The 21,099-nt window shown below is 36.9% G+C and overlaps 1 protein-coding gene across 3 annotated transcripts in view; it reads left to right on the top strand.

Annotated features, from left to right (window-relative positions):
* Positions 1-19,689, top strand: part of LOC115210666 (ATP-dependent zinc metalloprotease YME1L) — a 60,924-nt gene extending 41,235 nt beyond the window's left edge. For all 3 annotated transcript variants that reach the window (XM_029779327.2, XM_029779326.2, XM_029779325.2), the window contains exons 10-20: positions 475-567; positions 1,598-1,730; positions 5,096-5,158; positions 6,089-6,201; positions 7,057-7,101; positions 7,919-8,029; positions 9,146-9,297; positions 10,024-10,150; positions 12,687-12,760; positions 15,965-16,087; positions 19,174-19,689. In XM_029779327.2, the coding sequence (XP_029635187.1) occupies positions 475-567; positions 1,598-1,730; positions 5,096-5,158; positions 6,089-6,201; positions 7,057-7,101; positions 7,919-8,029; positions 9,146-9,297; positions 10,024-10,150; positions 12,687-12,760; positions 15,965-16,087; positions 19,174-19,323 (1,184 nt within the window). In that variant the 3' untranslated portion in view covers positions 19,324-19,689. The remainder of the gene's footprint in view (positions 1-474; positions 568-1,597; positions 1,731-5,095; positions 5,159-6,088; positions 6,202-7,056; positions 7,102-7,918; positions 8,030-9,145; positions 9,298-10,023; positions 10,151-12,686; positions 12,761-15,964; positions 16,088-19,173) is intronic.
* Positions 19,690-21,099: the final 1,410 nt, after the last annotated feature.

Genomic DNA, 21,099 nt, shown 5'->3' with positions numbered 1-21,099 from the left:
ATACTAAGTTTTTCGGGGGTTTTTTTATATTCCATACTGATACACACACATACACATCCAACGGGCTTCCACACAGTTTTTATATATCAAATATCACTCAGTTGTTGGATGAAGTCGGTGGCAGAACATACTTGCTTATGCAATGGTATTGAACTGAAATCAATGTAGTCACGAAGCAAACTTCTTAAAGGCTTGACCATGCCTCATTATATATGCGTATGTTAAAAACACTAAGCATGTGGCCTGTGAGATATCAATTAGATAACAGAATCAGTAGGTTCAATTAATTTATATTAACTTTTGAATTAAAAAGTGCAACTTGTTATATATCATCTAAATGTTTAGCTATGATTCTTAAATTTTCAGAAGTACTAAAGTTCAATTCAAAGAGAATATTTTACATTTCTGTAAAATATTCTTCTCTGCATTATTATATATGCTTACTGTTTTAATAACTTTTAATTGTATCTTTAGGAGAAGCTGGTGTCCCTTTTTTCCATGCATCTGGATCGGAATTTGATGAAATCTTTGTTGGAACTGGTGCCAAGAGAGTGCGGCAATTATTTTGTATGTCATTTTTCACTTTTGATTCTATAATTTTAAGTTACATAACCTGGGAGTATATATCATTCATATGATTCCACTTTGCCTAGCTTTCAACTACAGTTTGTACTCATACTTCACAACTGAATTGTCTATCAATAAAAACAATTGCTCCAACAAATCACCTGTCCCAACCATCAGCATCATATGAAGGTAAAACAGCCTTCAAATAATTGCTATTCTGTCAGTTTACTTAAACAAGTTAGTCACAACTACATGTACAATTCCACTTACATTTTCACATTTCTGTATCTAGTTTATCTGCTAGAATGTCTACCGACTCTGGAATTATTTGGCATATCTTATGCACGTAAAATGCACCAATCCGACCGTGGCCGATGCCAGCCTCGCCTGGCACCAGTGCAGGTGGCACGTAAAAGCACCCACTACACTCACGGAGTGGCTGGCGTTAGGAAGGGCATCCAGCTGTAGAAACATTGCCAGATAAGACCGGAGCCTGGTGCAGCCTTCTGGCTTCCCAGATCCCCGGTCGAACCGTCCAACCCATGCTAGCATGGAGAACGGACGTTAAACGATGATGATGATGATCTTCTGTGACAAAACTTTCAGATTGAATCGCTTTTTAAATAATCAGATCATCTTCAATATTGACTGCTCAGATGTTTGTTATCTTATTTAAACTCTGTTATGCTTGCGTCCAACCCATGCTAGCATGGAAAGCAGACATTAAATAATGATGATGATTATTGGCAGTTATTGCTGACATGCTACTGTTCTTTGATACTAACATTTGAAATTGCGGAATGAGAAATAAATGTAATGAGCAGTCGGCTTATGAAAAACGCATGCATTACCTCAAGTATTAAGTTATCTAAAATCACAAGGGCTACTTGGTTAACTATCTAATATAAAATCAGATCAAAATAATTTTGCAGAATCAATTTAGTTATTCCGTCTTATTTTCATTTATATGCTTTTTAATTCAGTAATGAAACCTAATTAAATATAAACTGGGGATTTTTCTTCGTTTTAGCTGCTGGCAAAATGAGGGCACCTTGTGTTATATTTATTGATGAAATTGATACTGTTGGGGCCAAACGAACAAGTTCTCAGATCCATCCCTATGCTAATCAAACCATAAATCAGCTTCTTTCTGAGATGGATGGGTGAGTATACTTTGTTATTACTGTTTATTATTCTATCTGTTAAGTAAATCAAATACTAAATAACTTATATTAGAGATGTGGTTGCTTGGTTAGAGATCGTATGTTGAAACTGGAATAATTAGATCATAGTGGATCTAATTAAAACACAGGTATTATTACATTCAGTTGTGTTTATTTCTTTATCGTGTTGTATAATGATTAAAGTATCATTGCATAATGTTATCAACAAATATACAAAAGTGAATGTGTTTTAAATGGCTGTTTTGATTCTTGTACAATAACTTGTGTATGGAAAATATTTTTGTACTATGAAAATAAAAACACTTCATTCCTTTGATATTGTGTGTATTTAGCAAAGTTTATAGCAATACTAGAATAGTGGTTACCAAATTGCTTACAACAAAACCAATCTTTGTTCTGAGATTTTTGGGGGGTTTTTTTTCTAAAAAAAATGTTGTTTCGTTTGCAATGTTTTCTATTGATGAGATATACTGGGTCATCCCATAAATAAAGTGGTATTTTTCAAAATTAAGATAAACAAAGTTCTTTTTTAATCTAAAATATACTCTCCTTCATTTTCTACAATGCTCTTCCATCTGTCTGGTAGACTTGCAAGGCCCCTCTTCCAAAATTCACTTGTCCGTGACGAAAAATACTCCTCCACTACTGTTCTGACCTCGTCTACAGAATTCATTTTTTTTCTGTCCAAATGATTTTGAAGACTGTGGAATAAATGGTAATCATATGGGGCAATGTCCAGTGAATATGGTGGGTGGGGCATCATTTCCTATTGAAATCGCTCCAGCCTTTGAAATGTCTCCTCGCTGTACAAGGCCTAGCATTATCCTGATGGAAGAACACCTTTCGTCTTGAAACTAAAGATGGTGATTTTTCAATGGCATGCAGGTGTTGATGAATGGTTCAATGACCAAATCCATGCTTCTTTGCTAGTTCCTCAACAGTTACAATGGGATTTTGTGCCACCAGTGTTTGCAGGGCACCCTCATTGAGTTCTACAGACCTTCCAGGATGAGGCTCATCTTCTAGGTTGTAGTTTCCGGTTCGGAATTTCTGGAACCACCATTGACACTGGTTTACACTTATTTTCTGATCCCCATACACTGCATGAATATTCCTCACACTTTCTGCTGCGTTGTTGCCTTTATTGAACTCATAAAGCAAAATATGCCGAATGTGCTCCTTTATCACTTCCATTATAGCTTTGAAAAAAATAACTGTTAAAATTGAACTGCACTCTTCAAAACTTGCACTAAGAATAAGGACACTGTAAAATTGATACCTGCTTTTATAACAAGTTGATGCAGGTAGTTTATCCCATTCCCCTCCGACTTTTAGTTCATGCAATTGAAAAACCTGCATTATTTATTGGATGACCCAGTACATGCATCTTATTAATACCATAAGGTGCATCAACATTTGTTTAAACTTCAAATTAAATATTATCATCAAATCATAAAATATTTATCATAGCCACTGGTTAAGAGGTTTAATTTGAAACCATGTGGTTTCAGGCTTGATCTATCAGGTGTCTTCTACTCTGGCTTCAGGTTGACCAATACCTTGTGAGTAAAACTTTCACACAGAAACTGCAGAAACCACTCCTATAGACTTACATACCTACACACACACACATACACATATATGCACAGATGTGTGCGAGGTTATTGTTATTTAGCCCCAGGTCACCCTAACTGAGTGACCTCTGATCAAAGACTTTCCAATCATGACCACCTCGTCCTTCTCTTGGACAATTCATAATTGATCTACATTATCCTATGTTCTTGTTTTCAATATGATAAGGTGTGATTACAGGTAAATTTCACTGCTCTTTCTATAAAGTTGAGCTGCCACACAGAAGCTTGCTTGCTATCTCAAGTGTTTTGTCTCTCTCTCTCTCTCTCTTCTCTCTCTCTCTCTCTCTCTCTCTCTCTCTCTCTCTCTCTCTCTCTCTAAAACAGTCTCAAATTATGTACTTTTACACCAAAAAAATGAGATTGATAAAATAAATTACTAGCCTGAAATAATTACTGGGTTAACGTAACAAACACCATCCGAACGTGGCTGTGCCAGCCTCGCCTGGCCTCCGTGCCGGTGGCACGTAAATAACACCACCCGAGCGTGACTGTTCGCCAGCCTCGTCTGGCACCTGTGTCGGTGGCACAAAAAAAACACCATCCGCGCATGGCCGTTCGCCAGCCTCCCCTGGCACCTGTGTCGGTGGCACATAAAAAGCACCCACTACACTCACGGAGTGGTTGGCGTTAGGAAGGGCATCCAGCTGTAGAAACACTGCCAGATCAGACTGGCCTGGTGCAGCCTTCGGGCTTCCCAGACCCCAGTTGAACCGTCCAACCCATGCTAGCATGGAAAGCAGACGTTAAACGATGATGATGTTAAAGTGATCAATGCAAACTCTTGAAAATAGTGCTCCAGCATGACTGGAACCAATAAGAAAATAGAGTAAGACTAACAATTTTACTATTTCTTGTGTTAGTAACCCACCTAGTGAATATAATCTGAGCAAGTTCATGTCACTACTGAATAGAATCTTCTAAGCATCCATTGATAGAATGTTTAGTTACTTAAGCTTTGTGCTTACTTGGTCAAGAGAGAAAAAAAACTACCTGTATTTTATGTCTTTTTACAAGGAAAACCTTGCAAGTGGTGTCATGGGTCATCATTATCATCATGTCTTAACATCCAATTTTCCATGCTTACATGGGTTGGACAGAATTTGTTGAGGCAGATTTTCCATGGGTGGATGCCCTTCCTGTTGCCAACCCTCACCTATTTTCATTATGACCATGTTTTTACAAAAGATTGGAAATGAAGGACCCTGATTGTATGGTAGTGACACTTCTTTACAACTATCACGTGATGTCAAGGCATTGAGTAGTAACATACACATACATACATACATATGTATGTATATATATATATGTATATATATATATATATATATGTATATATATATATATATATTATATATATATATATATATATATATATATATATACACATACACCACATATACATAATGTGCTTTCAGTTTCTGTCTACCAAATTTACTCAAAAGGCTTTGGTCAGCCTGGTGCTGCAGTAGAAGACACTTGCCCAAGGTGCCACACACAGGAACTGATCTCAGAGCCATGTAGTTGGAAAGCAAACTTCTTACCACACAGTTTTGCCTCTTTGCAAACTAAAAATACATTTTGTCACTAAACATGTAAATTTCAAAAATAAAAGTACGAGTTATTTTAAAAGGTTAGTTGGCCATCAACCGAAACAGCCAAGCCATTTTGTTTTTAAAGTCATATAAAAAATAAGTAAAAATTCTTCCACAGATTTCACCAAAATGAAGGTGTCATTGTTCTTGGTGCCACCAACAGAAGAGATAACCTGGACAAGTGAGTATTAATTGAAGTATCCCTCTTCACTTTATTTTTCTTTTAAATATATTTATTAACTTTAAACTGGCTGAATCATTGTCTGACAGACTTTTCAATGAAGAGTCAATATTGTCAATATTGATTCTCCTTCTTTACTGCAAATGTTATGGTTTAATGTTGTTACTGTATATTTTCATCAACAACCATCACATACTTTTTGTCTTGAATGCTGGCATGGTATCTGTGGATCTCACTTTACTTACAACAATGCTGTACATGGCTAGTCTGGCTCTCACAAGCCATTCTTCTACTCCTAGCTTCCTCAGAGACCACAAGATCACAGAGCAAGGGACTCTGTTGAAGGCTTTACTATTAACTTGCAGTTAAGCTTTCAAAAGCAATATTCACTATTTAACTATGTTAATACAAGATAAATTACTTCATATACTCTGTACCAAGGAAATGTATAAAGTGATAAATATATCATCACCATCGTCGTTTAACGTCGGTTTTCCATGCTAGCATGGGTTGGACAGTTCAACTGGAGTCTGGGAAGCCAGTAGGCTGCACCAGGCCCAGTCTGATCTGGCAGTGTTTCTACAGCTTGATGCCCTTCCTAACACCAACCACTCCATGAGTGTAGTGGGTGCTTTTTATGTACCACTGACACAGGTGCCAGACGAGGCTGGCAAACGGCCACGATCGAATGGTGCTTTTTACGTGCCACCGGCATGGGGGCCATTGTTTAAAATAAAGAAATACAATATAAAATATTGAAATGCAACCGAAATGGGTGAGATGAGGTGAATATCAATTGTATTTTTATCTAAGTCAGTCTATTTATATGTCTGAGCTCCAGAATGTATTGAAAAGTAATAACTTAAAGTGCTTTTGTTCTAGCTGTAAACAGTAAAAAATACATGTCATCGTTGTTTTTTTTTATTCTAGAGCTTTACTACGTCCTGGAAGGTTTGATGTTGAAGTAAGGGTGTTTCCACCAGACTTAAAAGGCCGAAGAGATATATTGAAATATTACATGTGTAAAATTAAAATGGAAAGCGGTAAATATATTGCATATATTATTTGTGTGTACAGTAATCCCTCACCATATCACAGTTCACTTATCGCACACTAAGTACATTGCGGATTTTACAGTTCTATATTTAAGAGATGAGGAATTATGTACATTATTTACGTTTGACAGATATTTGTCCTCATCTTGTTTGTTGTTAACACAACGTTCAGCTACAGACTTGCTCACCTGGGTAGCAGAAGTTATCAACTATTCTAGTTTCTCTCCCTGGCATGTGATGGAATGTGTTTTCTGAACATCTTTGGTGTTTATTGCCCCTGTGCATCTGCCACACACAAAAAATATCATCCCAGTTAACCTTCCTTTGATGTTATAGCACCTCTTATGTATCCATAGCTTACACTGGGTGCATCTTATGGTGTTTCTACCTACACCTTTTCTACAGATTGAGCAGGGCCATCAACCTGAATGTGATTGTGATTTGTTCACCTTCCTACTTACTAGGACTTTGGTTTTTGCAACATTGACTCTTAGGCCCTTCAATTCTAAACCATGCTGCCACACCTGAAGGATATATTACATTATGTAGTCCTTGATACACATGCCATTCTCATTCTGCCCTGCCCCCAAAAGTGTTGGGATTATAGTATAACTGAAATACTTTTTAATCAGAGCTGACCTGAGATTAAACAAGAACAATGACTATTTATCTACATTTACTGATCAATACTATTGTTTGATACTGAAACTACAAAGTAAAACTTAATAATACAGTTTTTACAATATATAATAACAATGTTGGGTTTGCCAGTTAGGTATTGTGTTTTTCAAATATAAGTAATATTTTTCCATTAAATGCCTTTTTTATTTTCTTATTATTTAGACCTCAATGTTGATCTGTTGGCTAAAGGAACCACAGGTTTTACTGGTAAGATAACAACTATCATATTATTTTGTTGTTTTACTTGTTTCAGTCATTTGACTGCAGCCATGCTGGAGCACCGCCTTGAACAAATTAACCCCGGGACTTACTCTTTGTAAGCTTAGTACTTATTCTCTCTATCAAGACGAGAATAAAATAAAAATAAAACTTCATTCTTTCACAAATAGCACCAACTTAGAAGGAGAGCAGCAGCTTCTTAACTATGGGTTTCCTGATGTAATGCAGATAAGTTTACTGGGAAAAAACTTGGGAGATGAATTAAAGTAATGTAATATTTAATCTCCAGCCCAGAAGCAGCTGCAGTAATCCAATGTTTTATCAATTCAACTACAAGAAGTAGTAATTTCACTTGAAAATTAAATATCGCGCAGGAGTGGCTGTATGGTAAGTAGCTTACTTACCAACCACATGGTTCCGGGTTCAGTCCCACTGCGTGGCACCTTGGGCAAGTGTCTTCTACTATAGCCTCGGGCCGACCAAAGCCTTGTGAGTGGATTTGGTAGACGGAAACTGAAAGAAGCCCGTCATATATGTGTGTGTGTGTTTGTGTTTGTCCCTCCAACATAGCTTGACAAGCGATGCTGGTGTGGTTACGCCCCAGTCACTTAGCGGTTCAGCAAGAGAGGCCGATAGAATAAGTAGTAGGCTTACAAAGAATAAGTCCTCGGGTCGATTTGCTCAACTAAAGGCGGTGCTCCAGCATGGCCGCAGTCAAATGACTGAAATAAATAAAAGAATCTATTCTCCATGAATCTTTATACCATATCATAAATGACTGTTTTCTTTTCCTTCTTATTCAAAGGCGCTGATTTAGAAAATTTAGTTAACCAAGCTGCACTGAAAGCTGCTATGGATGGAGCCTCAAATGTTAGTATGGAACATATGGAATTTGCACGTGACAAAGTACTCATGGGTAAGCAACTACTTACATTAGCATGTGTGCAGGAGAGTTTGGAAGTTTGTTATTTCTTTATTGCCCACAAGGGGCTAAACATAGAGGGGACAAACAAGGACAGACACAGGGATTAAGTCGATTATATCGACCCCAGTGTGTAACCGGTACTTAATTTATCAACACATGAAAGGCAAAGTCGACCTTGACAGAGTTTGAACTCAGAATGTGAAGACGGACGAAATACTGCTAAGCATTTCGCCCGGCGTGCTAACGTTTCTGCCAGCTCGCCGCCTTTTGGAAGTTTATGTGAAGTTAGCTTTGATGAAGTGTCATCATCATCATCATCGTTTAACGTCCGCTTTCCATGCTAGCATGGGTTGGACAATTTGACTGAGGTTTGGCGAACTAGATGGCTGCACCAAACTCCAATCTGATCTGGCAGAGTTTCTACAGCTGGATGCCCTTCCTAACGCCAACCACTCCGAGAGTGTAGTGGGTGCTTTTACATGCCACCGGCACGAGGGCCAGTCAGGTGGTACTGGCAACAGCCACGCTAAAATGGTGTTTTTTATGTGCCACCTGCACAGGAGCCAGTCCAGCGGCATTGGCAACGATCACGCTTGAATGGTGCTTTTTACGTGCCATCGCCACAAAGGCCAGCTTGTTGCTCTGGCAATGATCTCACTCGTATGGTACTCTTAGCGCCCCACTAGCAACGGATGCTAGATCAAATGCAAATTAGAATAACAAAGCTCAATCCTTTCTAAACCCTACTGACATCATATCGTATTCCCTGCTTAATAGTAATTTGATAATGGAAAGTTAACTGTTCTGACAATGAAGCAAAACTGAAATGTAAGAGGGTGACATAAAATACATGTAATAATTAATTATGCTTTTATTCCCCCCCCCCCAATTCTACAAGATGTTAACATTGGAAGAAAGTAGTTGTATTCCTACTTTTCCAGTCAAATCTATGTTACTGTTATTAATTAGCTTCATGCTAGGTCATCAGTGACCAGTCTATCTCTTTCTTTCCTTCTTTCTCTCTTAGACAATGTGTTTATATCTAAATAAGAAACAAATATAATGTATAACACTGAATTTTCAACAAAATTCAAACTCTATTTTAAGGTCCTGCTAAGAAAACCCGAATCCCTGATGAGGAAGTAAACTGGTTAACAGCTTACCATGAAGCTGGCCACACGATTGTTGCATATTTTACTTCGGATGCTACTCCTTTACATAAAGTCACTATAATTCCTCGGGGTATGTCTTTGGGACATGTAAGTATTACACATTTTCTTTTTCCTACTTAGTGTTATTTTCAAATGTTTATAAAGACTTTGAATTTAATGTTTATTTCTCCTGCTGTTGTTATTGTGGTCAACCAAATAATCAAATACGTTCTATGTGTGACCATCCCATCTTTCTCTCACACATTAGATCAGTGGTTTTCAACCAGGATTCCGCGGAACCTTAGGGTTCTACCAGTACAGTCCAGGGGTTCCGCAAGAAGTTACAAACCTGCTAAAATCGGCAGTAATTTTTAATTCTCCTGTGCAGATATGTGTGCATAAGACTATTGAATTATTGCACAGGGGTTCCTCGAGCCACTGGAATGTTTCCTTGGGGTTCCGCTCCAGCAAAAAGTTTGAAAAGCACTGCATTAGATAACTAAAAGTACTTTATCTGCTGTATCCTTCTTATGTGATTGCTAACAAACTGAGTGCCCACCATGGCTCTCTTGCTGACTGTTTTCTGTTCCTTTTTATTCATTAGCAGTTGAGTTATAAAAAGTAATATTTTTGTTCATTTGTGTTTTGGAATGTATGGTGGATTCTTCTATCATAGATGACAGATGAAAATTCTGCAATTCCTTACTGAACAACCTACACAGATGATTTGTTTATAGTAATCAAATGTTTGTGCTGTGCATTAACTCACTTGCTAAATTAGACATATTAAATCTGAATGCTAGACAATTTCTATTTCTATTCTTTTTATAACAGACATCATATATTGCTGAGAAAGAAATCTTTAATAAAACAAAAGCTCAGTTGTTAGCAGAAATTGATGTTTGTATGGGAGGTCGTGTTGCTGAAGAAGTTATCTATGGTGGTGAGAAAGTTACAACAGGTAAACATTTTTGCTGTTCTTTCATCACAATTTATGCTTTAGACATATATCTTTATATATAAAATTAAAGTTGTGTGTGTGAGACTCTGTCTCCTCCGATTTAGATTCCTAAATACTCCCACATTTTACGGTGCAGTTTAACCAAAAGCGGGTGTCTTATAGTCGCCATTCATATTGAGCCCTTCTGGGTATTAGCGCGTGTCTACGATGAGTCTACGATTTAAAAAAAATACTGAATTGTCACAAACTGAATAATAAACAGGGCAATTTGATTGGTTAAAATTAATATATCAAAAAAACCACACAGGTAGTCCAGATTTTGATTTTGCTTCACCCAGTCGGCAGTTCTGTCAGAATCATCATGTACTTGCAAAAAATGTAGATGTATTAGTTGTCTAGGATGCTACAGATGTGGACGTACATGTCATGGAGATAATAAACACAACGAAAATGTAAATATATGTACCACAAAGATGATATGACTCATGGGAGGTGTCGGCACACGTAAAACAAATATGAATACAAGAAAACGTAGTGTGTATACGGAACAAGAGGATTCTGAACCAGAAGTTAGTGATTCATCATGAATTGTTTCAACGCTGGAGGAATTGTATGAAGCATTTGGTTTTAAATTAGTATCATCATTACCGGGAAAAGCTAAATGTGAAAGTACCCGAATGGAAGACTTTGACGAAGCAGCTAAAAAGCGACTAGTGAAACTAACCAGTACCATAATGTAAAAAGTATGCTCTATCATTAGTCCGTATGATGCCAGAGGCCTTATGAAAGAGGTTGTTAAAAACAAAGGAGGTATCGTCAATGAAGGCAAATTAGCAGAAAATATCGTTAAAGTACAAGATGCATTGCCAAGAAATGTTGTAGAAGCTGATGCTGTTCCAGCTCCATTAGTGGTATCCTTAGTTCCAAGGGTTTTGTAAGGTCGTTTTGGTATTGGTATCAAGAAAGTAGCTTCGTTAAGACGAAAGTATAAACACATGGCAAGTGGAAAGCAGCTTACACCTTCCATTAGATCAATTATACAATGTGATCGTGATCAAATGGAAGCTGTAGAGGAGTTTATAATAATAATAATAATGAAATTATTGTATACAGTGCTCAGGTGCACCACAACTTGTCAGAGTATATGCAGTAATGTAAAAATGTCTGGAAAGCGAACAGTGTATGAGTCAGATACATGCTTGTGTGTGTATGGAGGGGAGGAAATCAGGTGTAGTGTTGGCGAATCTCAGAAAGCATGGAAGTTTTGAAGGATGCAGTGCTCCGACAACTAACAACTGATGCCGGCAGTTTGTTCCATGCTTCAGCAACACTTAGCGTGAAAAAATGTTTCCTGAAGTCATGGGAGCTGTGCTGTTTTCTTACTTTGTAAACATGTCCACGGGTGTTAGATAGGTGGAGTTTGAAAAGGTGCTCAGAGTTATTGTTTTGTTTTGTCAGATGCTAATGTATGCCAAATTTCATGGGGTACCAAAACATTTATGATTAATGGTGAAGCAATACATCTCCCCCAAGTTGATTAGGAAAAAGAATACAACTATAATGCTATGTAATTACAAAGAAACCATACCTCAAAATAAACAATTAGGCTCTACATCATTCTGGAAGATAGTCAAAACATCCTGGGCATTTGGATTTACCATTGGAAACAGAAATTCAAACTGTTATTTCATCCATGATGGCAAAGAAAAGAAAGGGACAATCAACATTTTATAATGCTAGCCATGGAATTCATGAGCCATTCAAGTCAACGGTGCTGGAAATATTTTGGGAAGATCCTAATATTACACCACGCAGGGCATGGGAATTGTTCCAACAAAGACATCCTCCACACGTCGATATATCCACGTATCCAACTGAGGCAAAGATAAAGAGCAAAATATCTTCTTTAAAGGTTAAGTATAGGAAAACAGGTGAAATACCTTAGAGATTTAAAGAAATCATTGTAACTTTTCGAAAGATTGACATTTTCGAGAAAAAGTATTTTCAAGAATTTTATAAATATGCGGCACAAAATATATAATACTGCAGCTACAGCATGATTTTACTGAGTTTTGGTTGTTTAGATCTCTACAAAACTGGGTAAAACCTCCATACTCTGAGTTGTGTAATGACTCTTAAAAATTTATTTATTGAAGTGCAAAAACATTTACATTTTTTCAGACAGTATTTGTATTGTACTTATGTTTCATAGTTTGTAGCTATTCTGTATTCCTAAATTATGAAGTAGTAATTCTTATTCTCTAACAGGATTTTCATCAGCTTTTCACTCTAATCATGTTTGTTTGATATCAGTGGCCTGTCAAATTTTGTTACCTTTGACACTAAAGCATTTCTGTTAATTCTATTACAATGTTTCACTTCTCACTAACTTAGGATAGTCCTTTTACGTAATCACTCTATCAAAAGTATTTTTACAATTTATTCTCAAAATTACTTTCTGATTATTTATATTCAGTGAATTCCATGTTAATTACATGATGCCATTTCATGAACTGACATTTCCATTAATTTTCAGGTGCAGGGTCAGATTTTCAGCAAGCCACAGCTATTGCAGAAGCTATGGTAAAAAAGTTTGGAATGTCTGAAAAGGTATTGCTTGCTTTCATTTTATAATTATATATTATTTTATATATAGATGGCACTAAAAAAAATGAAGTCAGTTGTAAACTGGAGATCATAATGATTTTGGCGCCTTCTGATAATGTTGTTCTTTCAAATAGTACCTTGCAGCATTAATGATACTAGAGGATGTTCTGAAAACTTTGTCCAATATTGTAATATGTTTTTACGTCTGTAGCCATGGCACCAAACTGGTGTCAGTTGCAATTTCTCCAACCATGCACAGCTTATTTTGTTTTACTACACTGTCGTATATATATATATATATATATGCGTTTGTGTGTCTGTGTTTGTCCCCCCAGCATTGCTTGACAACCGATGCTGGTGTGTTTATGTCCCCGTCACTTAGCGGTTCGGCAAAAGAGACCGATAGAATAAGTACTGGGCTTACAAAAGAATAAGTCCCGGGGTCGAGTTGCTCGATTAAAGGCGGTGCTCCAGCATGGCTGCAGTCAAATGACTGAAACAAGTAAAAGAGTAAAGAGTATGTTTAAAATTTATAGCCTTGTTGTAGAATGAAACTTTTGGAGTATACCCAAGTATGGTGCAGGTATCATACTGATGTAACAAATAAATTTTTGTTCCAACTATACTTGTTCTTTGCCAGTTTATATTCTCTGTCTATATTCTTAAGCATATCATGATCCTAATGATGATTAAGATAGGATTATAGGGTAAAAGTATTCTTCTGTTGGTTTCGTTCATCCAACTGTGGCCATGCTGGAACACCATTTTCTAAGTGATAGTAATTACATCAAGCCCTACCCTTAGTATTTATTTTTCTAACCCTGAAGAGTGAAAGACAAAATGGACTTGGGCAATATTGAAACTTTGGGACAGTGGTAGCAAATTGACAGAAATATTAGAACATTGTTTAAAATGCCGTGGTGGAATTTAACCCTGAAGAGTGAAAGACAAAATGGACTTGGGCGATAATCAAACTTGGGGACATTGGTAGCAAATTGGCAGAAATATTAGAACATTGTTTAAAATGCCATAGTGGAATTTACCGTGGCTCTCTCTCTGCTCAAATTACACCATTGACATTTTTGCTTTTATCTTTTCAAAGTCAATAAGACCAAAGTACCAATTTAGGTTGGTGGATTGATGCTATTTATTCCAGTTCTTTCTGTTTTGAGTTCTTGAATAGTTGACTTGATTCATTACTCAAATTTAAACACCACCAGCTGGTCATTGTCTGCTTTTAGTGAAGTTCACCCTGGTTGTAAGCATTCAGGTCAGGTCTTTAGTTTGAGGGTAAATTCCTCCCATCTTCTCACCAGTCTCAGCACTCCTGAAAAAGGGCATTTACCTGGATAAATGGCAAAAGTAAATGGGATAACCAAATATCACAAGATATTTTGTCCAATGCTCTCTAGTTATGTCATCCACCTGGCAATATATATATTGGGTCATCCCATAAATAATGTGGTTTTTCTATACTACTTTTATTTTTCAAAATTAAAATAAAGTTCTTTTTTGATCTAAAATATACTCTCCTTCATTTTCTACAACACTCTTCTATCTATCTGGTAGACTTGCAAAGCCCCTCTTCCAAAATTCACTTGTCCGTGACGAAAAATACTCCTCCAGTGCTGTTCTGACCTTGTCTACAGAATTCACTTTTTTTTTCCATCCAAATGATTTTGAAGACTGCGGAATGAATAAATGATAATCAGATGAGGCAATGTCCGGCAAATGTTCTCCTCGCTGAATGTGGTCAAGCTTTATCCTGATGCACGAAAACTTTTCATCTTGAAACCAAAGATGGTCATTTTTCTTCTAGCGCTGACTTAAGCCGCTCAAGCAGCTCGCAATAGATCTCCATTGTTATCATTTGGTTTGCATTTAAAAGTTCAAAGTGGACTAAACCTTTCATATCCTACCAAACAGATAATAACACCTTACATGGGTGAAGACCTTCTTTAGCCTGGGATGTTGGTGTTTCTCCTTTCCCTACCCACTGTCTTATAGAGAACCCATTTCTCATAACCAGTCACTATGCAGTCCAAAAAAAGGTCCATTCATTAGACGTGACACCAACTCAGAAAGTTTGCGAGGAACCCATTGACTCAATTTGCTAACTTTTCTGATGGTATGCAGGTGTCAATGAAGGGTTGAATGACTAAATCCAAGCTTCTCTACTAGTTCCTCAACAGTTATGATGGTATTTTGTTGCATCATGGTTTGCAGGACATCCTCGTCAAGCTTTACAGATCTTCCAGGACAAGGCGTCTCTTCTAATCTGTAGTTTCCAGTTTGGAATTTCTAGAACCACTGTAGACATTGGCTTACACTTGCTGTCCAGTTCCCATATACTTTTCCCTACACTTTCTGTTGCGTTGTTGCTTTTATTGAACTCATAAAGCAAAATATGCCGAATACCTGTCACTTCCATTATAGCTTTGAAAAAAATATCAGTTAAAATTGAACTTCACTCTTCAAAACTTGCACTATGAAAGGTAAAATTGTTACCTGCTTTTATAACAAGTTGATGCAGGTAGTTTATCCCACCCACCCCTCCGACTTGAAAAACCGCATTATTTATGGGATGACCCAATATATTTGTACATAAAAGAGAATAAAAGAGAAAATACCTGGACAGAGAGAGAGAGATGGGGGCAGATATTGTTTGTTCATAAAGAAAATGAAACTACAACCTAAAGAAAAAAACTCCATGTTTTTTTAGCAGAGTAAATAATAGGGATTTTTAAAAAATTACTGAATGTAACTATCTTCTCTCTAGTAATAGTATATGAATGTGGAGAGAAACATATTTTTCACATTGGATAGTGTTTTTTTTTCATTTATTTTTGTGTGAGGTGGTATCTTTTAACTTCCCTGCAATTGCCTACCACCAAATTTCACTCGAGTTTGTAGTTAAATCGATGCTGTAGTAGAAAACACTTACCAATGTGCCACACAGTGGGGTGAAACACAGACCCACTTGATTGCAATGCAAACTTCTTAACAACATCTATGCCTGTAGCTATATATCTAAACATTAATAATTTTTTTAAACAGTGTGTCTATTTTGTCTGTATGCATGTACACAAGAATGAAAAGGTAAACAACATTCAACCACCTTGAAGTGATATTCAGACCTTTTTTTTTTTCCTCCTATTTATTTTGAATTCTTTTGAGTTATGGAATTTCTCATTCTGTTTATTTCAGATTGGTGTTCGTGTCTTTGATGATAACGATCCCTTTGACAGTGGCCTTTCTATGCTGAAAGTCAATGAATTGAGTCCTGCTATACAAGAACAGCTGGATACTGAAATTAAACGTATTTTGCAGGTAAGACTGACGTACGTCAGAATTACAAAACACATATTTCAACTTCTTGGTTTTATTTCATATTTTGTTCTTATGATTTTAAAATACTGTTTATGTTCATGGATGCACAGCTCCCATGACTTTAGGAAACATTTTTTCACGCTGAGAGTTGCTGAAGCATGGAACAAACTGCCGGCATCAGTTGTTAGTTGTCGGAGCACTGCATCCTTCAAAACATCCATGCTTTCTGAGATTCGCCAACACTACACCTAATTTTCTCCCCTCCATACACACACAAGCATGTACCTGACTCATACATTGTTTGCTTTCCAGACATTTCTACATTACTGCATATACTCTGACAAGTTGTGGTGCACCTGAGCACTGTATACAATAATTTCATTATTATTATTATTATTATTATTATTATCATTATTATTTAATATGAAAAAATAACTTAGCTTACAGTTTAGCAAATATAAAAATGCTTTTGTTAAACAGTGACTAACAGAATGAGTAGAAAATTTAATTACCTTGAAATATTTGGCTATGTCCCTTTATATTTGAAATGCAATGCCAGCCATGTTGACTGACATTCTTCCTTTTGAGATCAGTAAGATAAGGACAAGTGAAAATGAAGTTCATTATACTCAACTATACCTGTATTAAACTATTTTCAGTTTGAGATATTCGTGTCAGAAATATTTTACCATGTGACTATCAAAGTTGTACCATGTAAAGAAAATTTTTCTTAAATGTAGAACTATAAAATAATTTGACATAGTTATTGAATAGTTGTATCATATAAAATCATTGTTTACTCCATGTACAGTGAGATCAGGAATAATATTAGCATATTTATTCTTAATACATCTTGGCAAGTTCAGATGCAAAATATGCTAGTTGCTGTTGTGTATGTCAAAGAGAAGAACTTCTCTTTATGTTGTAACATAATAGTCTTTCTTAGATGATAAGTAAAGATTATTGGACTGCTTGCTTGATGACGTTGGGGTCATCCAGGTTAGTGGTCCCAGAGACTTCATCATGCGTAGAGCCAACCTGGCCCACCAGTGCTCTCTGTCGCTGGCAGTCCTGTGTCAGCCCCTCTGTATCCGCCAAAGTTGAGCCTCTGGAGATCTTCCCCAATCACATCTGACCATTTGATGCAGAGCCTCCCATGAGGCTACTGTATCATATGAGAGTAAAGCCCTGGTAGGATGATCTAGCAGATGGAAGACGACATGTCCGTACCTGCGCATGCAATAGATAGCTATGAGGTGGGAGGCTGCAGGCTGATGCATGCAGTTCTTTGTTGTTGATGTGATGGTACCATCCGATGTTTTCAATGGTTCTCAGGACTCTGCTATCAAAGTCATTGATCTTATTTGCCAGGGTCTTTGAGAGGAGTTACATTTCTGCTCCATAGAGGACTACTTCCTACAATTGTCAGATACTCATATTTTCCATATTTGACTGTTGTACTGTTCATCAGTACAACACCCTGATGTAATCTCCAGGGATACAGGCATCCTGCAACAGGACCTCCGTAATGCCATGATGGACCGTGAAGTCTGGTGTAGCATGGTAAATTCCATTGTCTCAACCACGGTCGAACAATGATGATGATGATGTTCATCAGTGACAAAAGTAATTTCTATTTACATCTTGTTATGTCACTAACAACCATATTAACTGTCCAAGAAGCATGTTGTGCCACTGTATGTACGCTAGCCTGTTATTGATGTATGTATATTCTATAGGTTGCAAGGCTGATGTCAGATCCTCTTATGGGTGAGCCTGTAGTTACTTTAGAAGTATAAAAGCTAGGGTCTGCTGACAGCTATGACTTTTATTGAATGATCTCTGAATCTAGAGAGATTAAATTAAGGAAACACACACACACATATTCATTCACTCACAGTCATTGCAAAATAGGACATAAACAAACAAGGAATTATGCACTTACTTTTCAATTGGAAATCTTCACGACTTTGACACCTCAGACAATATTGTTCATTTCAATGATACCCACAGTTTATTAAGGTTGTAAGGGTATAGATGAGTTTGCTAAGAAAAAAATACAGAATGAAACAGAGAATATAAAAAGATCGGATGTTTTCGGTTTGAACGGAAGTTTTTTAAAATAATTTCCACGTAACTAAACACTTTTAAACTTTGTATACTGGTAGAATGTGTTTATAAAACATCTTTTTCTCTTGGCTTTATTGAGGAAATTCTATAGTTTGTAACATATTTGTTGTTTTTTTTCTTCAATTTCTGCAATTTCAACCAATCAATGACGTCTATTGAGGTGAAAACATTCTGTGCCGTATGAATATGTCTCTCGTTTAAGAAACAGATTGGGTTTATTTACATTTCTGAAGAAAAAAAGATACCCTTCCCCCCACCCCTAACCCTAAAACAGATTGAAATGCAATAGATCGATCATCATCATCATTGTTCGACCGTGGTCGAGACAATGGAATTTACCATGCTACGCCAGACTTCACGGTCCATCATGGCATTACGGAGGTCCTGTTGCTGGATGCCTGTATCCCTGGAGATTACATCAGGGTAGGAGAGTGTGCGCCCTCTGGTATTGTGAGTAGATGGCTTCCAGAGGAGAAGAGTAGAAATTACTTCTTTTTCAGCTCTACAACAATGTCCAGCAACCTGGACTCTCCTACCTTTCACAAGAGATGACACAGGTGGTAGTTTCCCATATATTTGCATTTTGGTTGGATGGCGCTTCCACGAGATATTTTGAGCTCTCATAAGGAGGCGAGTGTAGGTTCCATCCAACCGCCTCTCAATAGATCGATACTAGGGTCATAATTATGGGTGACAATTTCATATGACACCGCTAGAAAAACACTGCCGTTCAAACCGAAAAGATCCAAAAGATCTAATGTCCAAAAACAAAAATAGTAAAGCAAGTTGTGAGAAAGACGGAAAGTACAAGACAGAATGAACGGAAAAGTATGTAAGTGGTCATAACAAAGTTTTAAAATATAGAAGATAGATGGATGTGTTTGTGTAGCAAATGAATATGTAAATACTGTATTTTTTAAAAATTTTATTGTATAATTATATTATTTTCTTGGCAGGAATCTTACGACCGAGCACGACATATCATGAAAACTCACAGTACAGAACACAAAGCAATCGCTCAGGCCCTTATGAAGTATGAAACTTTAGACTCAGATGATGTCAAAGCAATTGTTGATGGCAAAGTTCCACAGAAACTGACTTCTTGACACTAGTGCTAAACATTTAATATAATCTTTACACTGCTAGAAAAATTTCTTCCAAACAGAAAAAGTACTTTTTTTATAGCAAAACACAAAGAGTTATTAATTCGAATTCAACAATCTTGTTTTCCTCACTTATTTTTCCTCCTAAATTTCTGTCTTATAGGAGACTCTTCTGTAGTCTTACCAAAAAAAATCCAGGAGCCAAGATTGTCCTATATAAAGGAATGGCTGACCAACCGAAATATTAGAAAGTGGTCTAAGTTTATAGGTGCCAGAATAAATGTGTTCTGCAACAGGTTTGATTCCTTAAATAATACTCAGGAAATATTGGGAAAGCATGTTGTTTTATTAAAATGTTTCTCGACACTATTCTATTTCTTTGTCTATTTATATTGCTTTTTATTTTATATTCTGTACCATCTCATTTATCTCTCTCTCTCTCTCTCAATCTGTCTGTTATATATACATGGTTATGGGTTCACACTGGTATGAAAAACATATCTTTTAAAGGAGAATAGTTCAATTAGTTCAAAGCTGAGTTTGCACCAGTTACTATTCAGTTTCTTATTCTTATTCTCCATTCAAGGAATAACTCTGAATAGAGACTTAGTTAGTTAGTTAATTTTTTGGCTCAAAAGCAAAAAGCAAGGCCATGTAGGGGGACATGGAGTTAAGTACAGGGTGGTGTTCATGTAAAGAGTTCAGGCCACTTGAGGTCAAGGGAGACTTTGAACAAAGCAGTCGTCAACATCTTCACCATCTCGTCTGGCAGCTTGTTCCACGGATCCGCAACCCGGACGGAGAAAGCTCCTCTCCTTCGATTGAGATGAAATCGTCGCAGGTAGAGCTTTTCGGAATGACCCCGCAGCCGACGCTCTGGAGCAGGAGTGAAGAACAGCTCTTTCGAGAGGTTACACTTTCCACTTATGATGTTGTGAGCGAGAATGAGATCACCACAGCGTCATCGTTTTTCTAGAGAATAAAGACTTGTGTTGACTCAGCTTTGAAAACATGGTGTGTATATTGTGTGTGTATATGCATGCACATACACTCATACACATGCCTCTCTTAAGTGGATGAAAGTCCTTTTCAGCACTACCACAGATTATGTGCATTTTATTTGCCAATGATGTGGCTGCAGCTTCAATCCTTAAAATACCTTGTGAATATCTGTGGATTAGGATTAGTAAAAGAATAAACTCATAAAACCCAATCAGCAACAATATTTTATGTTATCTGCTTGTGATATTTACATTGCAGGCTGAACCACGTTGTTGTGCATGAATCAGCTCTGAATACTGAAGTTTAATTCTTCAAGTCTTACAGTAATTAAATGATTAACTCCCCTCCCTAATTTTGTCCTCAAATGTCGTTAGGTTTCACCCAGTCGACATATATATATATATATATATATCGTGACGCATATTTGCCATTTGAATATGGCTAACCCCTAAGGGTGGATGCTACTGTAGTTTGTAGCCCCAGGAAGATATCTCCTCCAGCTGGCTATAGACACACTATCTGTGCCCTATCAGATAGGGCACAGATAGTGTGTCTATAGCCAGCTGGAGGAGATATCTTCCTGGGGCTACAAACTACAGTAGCATCCACCCTTAGGGGTTAGCCATATTCAAATGGCAAATATGCGTCACGGTGTGTTACCGCTACTGTTTATAACTCGCTCTGAGATTTATCATTATATATATATATATAGTGTTATTAGTGACAGAAGCAGTATTAATTCCAAAAGATAATCTTTATATCCAGCTAAACATGGAT

Source organism: Octopus sinensis, linkage group LG4 (genome assembly GCF_006345805.1).
Source record: "Octopus sinensis linkage group LG4, ASM634580v1, whole genome shotgun sequence".
Classification (NCBI taxonomy): Eukaryota; Metazoa; Mollusca; class Cephalopoda; order Octopoda; family Octopodidae; genus Octopus; species Octopus sinensis.
Note: the sequence above shows the minus strand (reverse complement) of the source record. Positions and strands in the feature narration are given on the sequence as shown.